This window comes from Fragaria vesca, linkage group LG2, assembly GCF_000184155.1.
Source record: "Fragaria vesca subsp. vesca linkage group LG2, FraVesHawaii_1.0, whole genome shotgun sequence".
NCBI classification, from domain to species: Eukaryota; Viridiplantae; Streptophyta; class Magnoliopsida; order Rosales; family Rosaceae; genus Fragaria; species Fragaria vesca.
In genome coordinates, this window is record NC_020492.1 from 15,879,711 (window position 1) to 15,892,143 (window position 12,433).

Sequence of the window (12,433 nt, forward strand, 5' to 3'; positions counted from 1 at the left end):
TGTTGTTTACCCTTTCTTGGCAACTTTTTTCTTACGCGCTAGAGTCTTATATCGCTTCCCTTTTAGATTGGTATTCATATTATTTTGCACCTGTGCACAGTAGCAAGAAAATCATAATTAAACAACTCATGTTACAATAGCAGATATATTTCTTTCTTTCCTAGTAGCATGAGCATGATCAAGTTAGCAGGAAACAATTGAAACAATAGCAGTTTAAATTTTACTTTAGCAGGTGTAGTAGCATACATATAACTAGTCTAGACAATTCAAGACATATTCTTAATTGCAAAACACCTAATACATAGATAACTCATTATACAGTCGCAGAGATATTACTTTAACAGTAGCATGAGCATGATCAAGTTAACAGGAAACAATTGAAACAGTAGCAGTTTCAATTTTACTTTAGCATGTGTAATAGCATTCATATAACTAGTCTAGACAATTCAAAACATATTCTCAATTGCAAAACACTCAATAAATAGAGAACTCATGATACAAATACAGTAACAGAGATATTACAAATGAGCATGTGCATAGAGAATTACCTGTATATCGTTTGCCACCTTTGTTTCTTTTTGGCTCATTAGTATCATTGCAGACCCATGTTCCTCCATTAATCAAATCTATAAACTGCTACTGACCTCCAAAAAGCAACTGTAAAACATGAATTCGGATTCTTATAAACTCAATGCTACTGCTCGATTACGAAATCGTGATTTCAAGTTCAAATAACAGCAAATCTAAACGAAATGCACAAACACAAAGCCAATACATGAAATCGAGTTCAAATTCATAAAAATCGCGAAGCTAAAAACTTAATCTCAGACATGCAGAAGCCATAGAAGATTGAACAAGTACCTAAATCGGTGACAGCGTCGATCTGGTACTGTGGAGAATCGGTGTTTCGAATGGAAATGGTGGAGAATTTTGGGACGAATCTTTCTGCTACAGTGATTTAGGGCTTGGGATTTTGAGAGAGAATCGTTGTTTTGAATGGAAATGGTGGAGAAGTGTGGGATTTAGGCAGTCGGGTCTGTTCGGTGGAGGCAGTGGCAGGTTTGTAGTTATTTTAGAAAATATTGGCTTTTTTGGTATTTTGTGTAAAAATTGCTAACTGGGCGTGAGACTATACATCATGGGCTTGGGCTTATGTCCTTATTTGTTTAAATCTGTTGCAAGGTGGTTTTTTTGTGTTTTACAACTGTCTATGGTAGTGAGTTGTCATTTTCTATTAATTTAACATGTAAGACTCATTACGTTTAAAAAACAAAAAAATCATGCAAACCATTACTTCAATTACGACAATAATGTAATTCACAACTCTTAATCATAAGAAGCTAATTTGAATTATATTGCAATTACGCCTCAAATTCATCTTCTAATTTACTAGATGCAAAGCCCTAAGGTGATCAATCAAAGAGCTCAAACATATAGCATCAATTAAAATAGTCACTATGAATTCATCATAAAGAAACTATAAAACATTAAATCAATCATCAAAAACATAAACAATCATGCTAGGGCATCATCCTAACCTTATAAAAGGTTTAATTACACATAACTAAGTAAAACATAATAAAAAAACATAAAAGAACGAAAAGGTGAAAGGTGGATGGATCTCTGCTCCTTTAGGCGTCTTCAATGTGCTCTCAAGACATCCCTTCAATGTGAAATTCGTGCTCCCTTAAATAGAGAAGTTTCATGCTCATCTTTGACTTCATATTTCCTCGTAAGACTTGGATTCAGTCTCCTTTCTTGATATGGAATGGGAAAACTTGAGATATCTCTAGTAGAACTAGAAACACATGTACTTCTTGAATCCTCATCTGCATTATTGTCGTTGAAGCACTAGGATTAAGTGATCTTGTGCCATGGAACTTGAGTTCTCCACAAAAACTTGTAATTTCCCGAGCAGATTTGCTGATGTGACCTATCTTCATTCAAACGATCATAACTCGGTCTAGAAGTATCGAAATTGAGATCCGCAAAATTCTACATAAAGTAGACTTCCATAGCTTTTCAACGATGTAAGACTCATAGTCTGATTCAATCCGAGTAATTCCCTGTAATTCGACAAAGTTGGTTGTTCTGTTTAGGCAGATTCTGGCACTTGGGATTGCAATCACCTTTCAATCCTTATTCCTGCATTTTAGCTCATTTTCTTCTCTCTATGACATAAACCTACAAGAACACTAAAATAATGTAAATCAATCACAAATAAGGAAACTTAATACAAAAATAAAGATTATGAGGTATATAAATATAGGATAAAATGAGCACATCACTTATGTCTATATACTTCGCCTCCTCACTCCCTCTCTCACTCTTCTCTCTGCCCCCTGTTTCTCTCCCAGTTTTCCTGTTTTTCTCTCAGTAGCATATGCGTTGTGTGTCACCGCCGTCGTTTGCTATTGCACCCTCGTGGTTTGATTCGCTTGGCCGGTGCGATTGCGAAGTGCTATCCGTTTGAGGTTCCGGCGTCGTTTCTTCTTCGAATATCTGGTGAGTTCTTGCCTGCTCTCCAGCCTTTATACCAGTTTATGCTTTGTGTACTTTGTTCTTGTTTCTGTTGTGTTGTTTCTGCTTTGTACTACTGCCTGTTTAGATAATGGTAAGGGCACCGTTTTGGGTTTTCTGTTGTTTGTATATTTCTGTGTATGTTCGAAACCAGATTGTGGGCTCTCGGCGGCGTATTTTGATGGGATCTACAGTTTTCCTGTTTTACTATTAGGGTAAATGAATTTCGGAAGCACGACCGAATCGGGCGGTACTGGGACGTCATCCCGCCCTATCGTGGATGACGCCGAGAGGATGGACAGATACATTGATAGGTCGTCCCGGGGAGAATCGTTGGGTCAAGATTCTGCTTCATCGCGACTTTACCATGTTGGCGATACCTGAGAGGTTAGATGGTCAGAGGGGGTATACAGGGGGGTCCCGCTTACTCGCGTCATTACAGATGGTGACGCTCGGTACCGTCTGGAGAACGGGACAGTATGCAATGAACCTACGAGTTCCATGACCTCTGTCGAAATAGAACAGTTTAGGATTGACTGGAACATCCCGCCCGAGGTTACTCTTAGGCCTCTCGGCGAAGGAGAATTGGTGTGTTGTCCCCGGGATAACTTTGTTGTTGTGCATGATAATATGTTCCGCAACGGGTTTTCCCTCCCGCTGCCTCAATGTGTGCAATACCTACTGAGCATGCTCCAGCTTTCTCCAGGCCAGATACCCCCGAATCAATTGCGTCAGCTGCTAGGCCTATGCTGCATGTTTCACCTGTTCGATATAGGCTATTCGACCGTGAACGAGTTCCGCGCCTTATACCGCCTGACGTACTCGAAGAAACAGGGTTGTGGTTGCTGCGTGTCGTTTTCTGCTCGTGACTTTCTGATCCCGGTGACCGACCTGCCCACATCCATGAATAACAGTTGGCGCTCGAAGGTGGTCCTGGCCGACGACAGGTGGCAAAGAAAATGCCCTACATACGTGGTGCCTAACCAATTTAGGTACATCCGAGATCAGTCGTATACCCTTAACGAGATAGAGAGGAAAATGATTGCCCGGCTTTTCACCGCCTGGCCGATCGAGGAGGATCGTAGTTCTTACAATTTCTACCGGTGGAATGTATTGGTTCACTGCGAACTCGGTCAACTGCTTGGTGGGATTTTGTATATGTGGCTTTACTTTTGCTTTAGATTCTTGCTTACGCAGCTTTCTCGACTGTTATGCTAACTTTGGTTACTTCTTGCAGCTAAAGCTCCTAAAAAGAAACACCGGTCTAAACATCCCCGAGACATGGATTCCGACATGGACTTGCTATCAGACCTACTTATTGTTGGAGATGTAGCCTCTCGAACGGAGGTCAATCTTGACTATGATACTGCCCGGGTGTTGGAGTCGGTCATTTCCCTGGACGTATCGATAGAGAGTTAAGCCTCTTGAGGATAAGATTCCTGAGTCCAGCGCTCTCGCCGTTAACCGAGGCGAGAAAAAGAAGCGAACTGCGTCTAAACTCCTGGTGTCCCGGACTGAAGACTCGATGACCTTCACCAGCCCTAGCGTGTCTGGTGACTCTCCGCCTCCGAAGCGCTCCAAACCCGGCTCTTCCCAGGCTCTCGGAGTCATGATCACGTTGGCAGGTTTGGCTCCTCCCGCTCCTCATATTTCAAGGAAGCCAATCAGGCAAGTTCTTGACCAATATGGCTACGCCGACGAAAAGTTCGTGCGCACCATAGTCAAAGATCTTAAGGGGATTGAGCTTGACCGAGTTAAATATGGTCAAAACTCCCCTCAGCAGAACCGCCAAGCCGCTTGGGAAGCAATGATGAAGGTACGTTTCTGCGGCTTTTCCCGTTGTGTACCTTTTTGAATGTTAATAATTGTTCTCTTGCCTTTCAGGCTCTGTTTGCCGTGTACTCGAATGATGTTGCCGAGGACTCATCTGAATTGAAGGAGCGTGTGGCCACCTTGAATGGCCATGTGGACTTCCTCGGGGTTGAGAAGAAAAGGTTGGAGAAGGAGAATGCCGCTCTTGGCGCCAAGCTGGCCAAGCTTCAGCTCCATGTCCAGACTCTGGAACAGAAGGCTAACCGAGTCCCGAAGTTGGAAGGCGATATTGAATCACTGAAAAGGCGGGTTGAGAAACCTCGTCCTCTCAAAGGGATGCTCCGGGAGAACGATGAAGAAATTATGGACTTACAGGCGGAGGTCCCTAGGCACCGAGCGGAAGCGGTGGAGCAGTTCAAGGTGTCGGATGAACGGGACGAGGCAATAACTGAAAAGTTCACCGAGTGGAGCCGGTGCGGATACCTTGATAGGGCACGGATGACTGCTGATCTTATTGCTGCACGGGAGGCCAAAGCTCGAGAGGCTAAAGCCAAGGAATTAATGGCTGAAGAACCTAAAGCGGCCGAGAAGCAAGCATCGGCATCGCTGGTCGTCTAAGAAGAGGGAGTTGATGGCGAGAACCAAAAGCTGAGCGGGGGCGTGAGAGATGAAGTTTGAACCACCCCTTGTACTGTTCATTTTGCTATTTTGCTATTTTGCTTTTTGTTTATACACATCTAGCCATTGTGCCGTTCCCGTATGATACTTCTTCCCGGGTGCATTTTGTAAATACCCATTGGTGGTATATTCCCCGGCTGTCCGGGTTTTGATATATTATGCCTTAATATATTACGCCTTTATCTTTATTCATCATTTTGTCGTACTTGTCTTGTGCTACAATATTGAATTTTGAATATCCCGATGAAACGGTGTAACTTGAGATTTTAATAAATTATGCCTCTCGGTGGATTGCATATCCCGATCGTTGTAACTTGGGATTTTAATAAATTATTCAATATTAATGTACTTGAATTTAACTTCCTTATTCATGTATTAAGTCTTTCAAAACCAATGGAGGTATCCTCCGGGACATGTTGTTATCCCGGGGGCAACAGTATTTACAAATATAGTTACAAAAATGTGTCTCGCCCCCCTTTTTATACTGGGTAGAATTTCAGGTGCTCCGTATTCCATAGGCGCCCGGTGACTATCCCAGCATGATCCCGAAGAAAGAAAGTTATTGGGCCGACCTCTTCCATAATCTCGTACGGCCCTTCCCAGGTGGGATCCAAGGCCAATGGCTTGGTCATGATTTTCTTCATTACCCAGTCCCAACGTTCGGGCCTTGACTTTACTATTGTAATGGCGTGCAACTTGCTGCTTATAGGACTTGGTTATGCAAATCAGCTCTTTCTCTCCTTTCCTCGATGAGGTCAATGTTCAACTGGAGACCTTCCTCATTAGTCGTGGCATCATAGTTCTCAACCTTTCTCGATGGTATGGACGTCTCGATTGGCAAGACAGCCTCCGTGTCAAAAGCCATGCAGAAAGGCATTTCCCGTTGATTCTGTTGTTGTGGTTCTGATTGCCCATAATAGCTCCGGCAGCTTCTGAGCCCACAGACCCTTGGCGTCATCTAACTTCTTCTTCAAAAGCTTTTTAATAATTTTGTTAATAGCCTCCACCTGACCATTGGTCTATAGGTGTGCCACCGATGTGAATACCATCTTGGTCCCCACTTCCTCTGTGAACTTGATCAGATGGTCATTGTTGAATTATGTTCTATTGCCCGTGACGATCGTCTCCGGGACCCCAAACCTACAGTATATTTTTTTCATCAGGAAACTCTACACACTCAGTGGTTATCTTCCCTAAGGGCTCCACCTCCACCCATTTCGTGTAATAGTCAACGGCTACTATCACGTACTTGAACTGCCCGGGTGCCGTTGGGAGCTTCCCGATGAGATCCAAGCCCCACTGTGTAAAAGATCAGGGCGACAGTAGGATCGATAAGGCAATGGGAGGGGAATGTGTCTCGTTAGCGTGCAAATGACATTTATGGCATCTTGCCGACATTCTATCCGCCATGGTACCCATGTTAGGCTAGAAGAACCTTGTTTTAAGTGCCTTATGTGCCAACGACCGGGATCCAAAGTGCACACTCCCTCATGTATTTCCTCTATGATCGCTTCGCCTTCCTCGGCTGTTACACATTTAAGGTTTGGAAAACTATATCCTCTGCGATAAAGCTTCCCGTTCATGAGTGTGTATCTGGCACATTTTGACTGCAGTTTTTTTGCTTGTCGCCTATCCTCCAGGTGCGCCCATTCCTTCATGAACTCGATTATGGGGTCCATCCACGTGGGTTCTCCTGGTCCGGCGTCAACCAAGAATATCTCCGAGATGGTTTTGCTTATGCTGGGTTTTCCCAACACCTCTATCCTTGCCTTCTTTCTTCCTTTCTCGGGTCATCCGATGGCTAACCGGGCAAGGGCGTCTATGTTACTGTTTTTCTTCCGCAGGATGTGAGAGATGGATGCCGACTTGAAGCGTTGCATGAAGGCTTTGGACAGTGCTTGGTAAGAGTTTAACTGAGGCTCCTTTGCTTCGAAGCTCTCGTTGACTTGATTTACAACCAGCTGTGAATCACTAAACACTTCCACTCTTTTCACGCCAATATCTTGGGTGAGCTGCAATCCACCAATCAAGGCTTCGTACTCTGCCGCATTGTTTGAGGTGTTAAATTGAAATTCTAGGGTGTACTCATGTTTGGATCCATCGGGGGTCTCCAGTATTATTCCCTCACAGCTTTTCTTTCTCGTCATCGAGCCGTCAACAAAAAGCTTCTAGAGTGGTGCTGGTGGCTCCTCCCTGTGCGCCTTCTAGGCCGCCTCGGGATCACTTCCCTCCTAGCCGACCTCAGATGACTCTCCCACCATTTTCATGGGTGTGAGCTCGGATATAAAATCAGCTGCTGCTTGGCCCTTGATAGCTACTCTCGGTCGATAGTGGATATCAAACTCTCCCAGCTCAATCGCCCATTTTACCAACCTCCCGCTGATCTTTGGCTTTTGCATGATCTGCCTCAGGGGGTGGTTGGTATAAAGGGTTATTGAGTGTGCCTAGAGGTAGTGCCTGAGCCTTCTAGCGGTCACAATGAGTGCTAAAGCTAATTTTTCAACGTCCGGGTACCTGCTCTCTGCTGGTGTGAATCCATTCCCGACGTAAAACACTACATGCTCGATATCGGACTCTTTTCTTATTAGCTCCGAGCTAACTGCTGTCTGTGATGCCGCAATATACAGGTAAAGCATCTCATCCGGGATTGGTTTTGACAAAACCGGCGCGGATGTAAGATATGTCTTTATCTGTTTGAAAGCCTCTTCTTGCTCGGGTCCCCATACTATCTCCTTACATCGCTGGTCTCTCAACAGCCGAAAGAAGGGGACACACTTATCCGTGAGTCGTGATACTAACCTTGCTAGGGCGACGATCTTCCCGGCCAACGACTGCACTTCATTCCTTTCCTTGGGTCTTTCCATATCCAAGATGGCTTGGATCTTCTCCGGGTTGGCTTCTATTCCCCTCCTACTGATTATATGGCCCAGGAATTTCCCTTTGATGACCCCAAATATGCATTTCTGAGGGTTCAACCTCATCCCGTACCGCATTATCACCTCGAAGACCTTCTCCAGATGCCCTATATTTTCCTCGGTCGTTAGACTCTTGACCAGCATGTCATCGACATATACCTCCACTATTTTCCCGAGGTATTCGGCGAACATGACATTCATTAGCCACTGGTAGGTGGCTCCCGCATTCTACAGTCCAAAAGCCATTACCTTGTAGCAATATAGCCCCCTGTCAATCGTGAAACTGTGTGTTCCTCATCCCCCGGATCCATCTTTATCTGGTTATAGCCCGCGTAGGCGTCCATGAAGCTCAACAATTCGAACCCGGAAGTGGAGTCCACCAGTTGATCTATGCATAGGAGCGGGAAACTATCATTTGGGCATGCCCTGTTGAGATTTGAATAATCCACGCACATCCTCCATTGTCCCGTTGACTTCTTTGGAACCATGACCACATTGGCCAGCCACTGGGGGTATCTAACCTCCCTTATAAACCTGATGTCGATCAACTTTCGCACTTCCTCTCTCATTGCTTCATACTTCTCTGGCTTAAACGTCTCTCGCTTTTGCCGCACCGGGGGGGGAATCCATTCTCGATCCCCAGCTTGTGTGTTACGATGTCACTCGATATCCCGGGCATATCCTTATACGTCCAAGCGAATGCCCTATTGTTTCTCTTCAGGAATTCCACTAGGGCCGTTCGTACACTAGGCCGATCGGGGAACTCATCAAAGATTGACACCAATTATGTTTCTTCCGCCAACCCCGGACGCTTCTCGTCTGAGTCGGTATCATCTCTGGGATCCACATAAGGATCCAAGGGGGAAACTACGGCCTGGCTTGCCAACAGAACCTCCAACCTTTTCCTCCCGTTGTTTATTGTATAACAACTCATTGCCGCCCCCTGATCTCCCTAGATTGTAATGACTCTCGTTGGGGTTGGGAGCTTCATCATCAACATGTGGCCGGCAATAAACGATTTTAGCTTTCACAAGGCGGGTCTCCCTAAGATCCCGTTGTAGGACGACTCACAGTCCACTACGATAAATTCCACTGTCGCCCGGGCGATTCCCTCTCAGCCTTCCATGCTTACTCCAAAACTGTCCGATCCAAGTGGTTAAACGACATCGCCCGAGAAACTGATTAATGGCTCATGGTCTGGCATCAATGTGTTACTTCCTCGATGCAATCCTTTCCAGGCACTCCTGAACAACACGTTGACCGAAGCTCCCGTGTCAACTAGGATCTTTTTCGTGATAAAGTGATCGAGTTGCAGTGTTATTAGGAACGAGTCCTCGTGCGGCCTTATCCCCTTCTTTTCCTCTTCTAGGATGGTAACGGACTTCCAACCGGTGGTTATTTGCTGATTATTGCTACTTTCAAAGGCGAAAACCTCCCTGTCATCCTTTCTTCCCGTACACTATTTTTTAGCATTGTTGCTCCTATTATCTATACGGGACCCGCCATGGATGGTGTTGATCGTCCCATAGACTTCGATCGCCCCTACTTGCCTTTGTCCGGGCACATATTGCTGCAATTTTCCCTCTTTCACTCTGCTCTCTATTGCTCTCTTCAGCTCTATGCAGTTATTTATGTGGTGGGTTGCCTCCCCATGGTAACCACAAAATTTTCCCGTGTCCTCTTTAGTGGGCCGAGAGGCGGGGAATTTCCTGGCCGAGGGAGGCGAAATGGTTGTCTTATTCTCGTTCCATATCGCCTCGTAGGTGGCGTTGAGCGCTGAGAATTGCTCCTTGCCTGCCGGTGTCGCCCTCGCGTACTGGGTATCTTGGTAGGGGCCCTTTGCCTTCCATTGCAGGTTATACTGTTTCCCTGCCTTCCTCTCGCTCCCTTCCTTCTACCTCTTTCCAGACGAGTACGAGTTTGACTCTCGTTCTCCCTTCCAGGCCCTAACCTCTTGGACCACTTGCATCGGCGAACCTCATTCTCTCCCTTTGACCTTCCTTTTCCCGGCTATGGTCCCCCCATAAGTATCATAGTCTGCCTGTGCATGCCTAATCGTCATTTCCATAAGCTCATCGTAGCCTTGTGGATTTTCGATTTTTACTACATACAAAAACTTCCCAGGAAGTAATCCTTGAATGAACGCCTCCTCCGCCACCTTTTTGTCAAAGTTTCTGACTCTGGCTGTGGCTCCTTGCCAGCAATTCACAAAAGCTTTCAGCTTCTCTCCCCTATCTTGTTTTACTTTAAACAGTTGGGCGGTGCTCTGCCCGTCCGTCCGTAGGATGAACCTATTGACAAACCTATCAACCAGCTGCCGGAAGCAATCAATCGAGTTCGATGGGAGCTCGTAGAACCAACTAAGTGCTTCCCCTGCTAAGGTTTCTTGGAACATGTTACAGCATATTGCATCCGAACATCCTTTAGCGTTTGTGTGAGATTTGAAACTATCAAGGAAAAGATGAGGATCACGATCTCCATTATAGCTAAGTTTCAGCGGTTTGGCTGTTGGATTGCGTGACGCCCTTCTCTCGGCATCCGAAATTCTTTCAACTAAACTCGCCACGTTATCCCGGATAGCTCTTAGGGTCTCTTCCATCTCTCCTAGTCTACCGGCTTGGATTTCCGGGATTATCTCAGGCAAGGATGGTGGTCCCTCATCCCGCATTTCCTTTGGGAACAAATTTGTCCCTAAATGCACGATCCTACGGTTCATTCCCGCCGAAGCGCCCGTCTGTTGTGACGTGGCCGCCCGATTCAATGCCTCCCGGTGCTCAATCCCTCGGGCTAGCGCGTTCATGAGCGTGGCGTTATCCTTTTCTAACATGCGCTCCCTCCTGGAGGCTTTTTCCTGATCCTTGACTCTTTGTTGTTCCAGCCAAGTGATTTGGGCCCTCATCCTCTCCAACATCTCGGCTACCTCTTGGAAATTGAGATCTTGTGCCACTCCCTTTGGCGTTTCCTCTCGGTTTGCTCTCCCTGTGATTCGTGAACTTCCCCCTACTGTTTTCGGGGTCCTTCCGAATATCACCTCCATTTGCTCTTCCCGTCCTACATCTTGCTCTTGCTGCTCGCTTAACCCAGTCATTGAGTCACGCTAGCTTTTTGTAATGATTCCCACAAACGGCGCCAAATGTTTCTGTACAATCCCGGATAGGGTTGCAGAAGTTGATGGCGTGTCCGCTGGGTGATTAGCTATCCTCCAGATGACCTGTGAACAAAAGGATGACCAAGGCTTCCGGTCTTTCCTCCTCCGATGATTAAGTCAAGATTTGCAGGTGAAGTATAGTTATTGACGTAGTAAATGATACTTGACAAGTTGGTGGCTGGGCCGTATTTATGGCCCAGCGTGGGTTCTCTTTGCTTGGAAATCGATGTGGGACAACTGTCTTTATTGTTGTTTCGAATATAGACTTCCCCTATGCCTCCTGCAGCCGTTCCCGGCCTAGTGTCGCCACCGAGGTTGAGCCCGGCCCATCCTGCTCATGGACGGGACCTTAAGGCGGCCTCGGTTGTCTTGGTCATGGTGGAATGTCTGTTGGTTTACTGGCTTAGGAGGTTGTTTTATGCACAACCGACTACAAAAACAAAGTGTCAAATCAAGAGGCTGCCCCCGATAAGTGGTAAATTAAATTGGATGGAGAACCTACAAAAAAAAGTATGTTTTGATATGTTTTAGTCTGAAATATAATAAGTGAAAACGAGTGTGGTGACTTACCTCAATAATTCACTGTCTGTCAAGTATTTATAAGTGACTTTGAGCGTATCTCTTAATCAGTGCGCGGGTAGTGACATGCAACTTCCACAAGTCACATGTTTGCAAAGGTGAATCCTTTATGGGGCGGGAGGGAGCCATGCCCCTTTTTGGCCATTTCAAAATTTCCTTCTAAATATGGTCTTATTGTATTAGTATTAAGTTTAAAATTTTGGTATATATTGTCCCCTCCCTCCCCATAAATGTCGACTCCTCTGAAATTTTGTTTCAAGCTCCGCTAATGCATGTTCGTGAAATCCATGACCACCCTTAAGATGATTTGGCTAGAGTGTTCTCATTCGTTCCGATTACTTGCGAGTTTATGAGTGAGCGGATTCCACGCACTAAGGTACACATCAATGTGCAAGTCATGGCGATTAAGCTACAAAAATCATATGAAGACTAACATCTAGCCGTTTTAACCGATCTGGTTAGATTAAGGATTAAACACTCATGATAGAAAAATCTATTCTTCAACCGTGGTCTCCTCATCTCATGTGTTTGAAACACTTGGATTAGCCTTTTGGGTTTTAATTTTGATAAGGCTAAGATTATATATTAGTTTGTAGGTTCACTTGCACTTTGGTGTGTACAAAAATTTTCGGTTTATGAGACGGACTGGATCGTCGGTTCGGGTTTTGCCACTCCAACTTTTGTATTGGGCAAGGAAAATATGGGCTTAGATCAGTTGGATATCTTTTTTTTGGTAATGAGATCAGTTGGATATCGGCCCAATAATATCTATATAGGCTGC

The 12,433-nt window shown here is 45.3% G+C and overlaps 1 protein-coding gene across 1 annotated transcript; it reads right to left on the minus strand.

Moving 5' to 3' along the window:
* Positions 1–6,800: 6,800 nt before the first annotated feature.
* On the minus strand, positions 6,801–7,157 carry LOC101305042 (ribonuclease HI-like). The gene has a single exon (XM_004292523.1). The coding sequence runs from the start codon at positions 7,155–7,157 to the stop codon at positions 6,801–6,803; it is 357 nt and encodes a 118-aa protein (XP_004292571.1).
* Between the last annotated feature and the right edge of the window lie 5,276 nt (positions 7,158–12,433).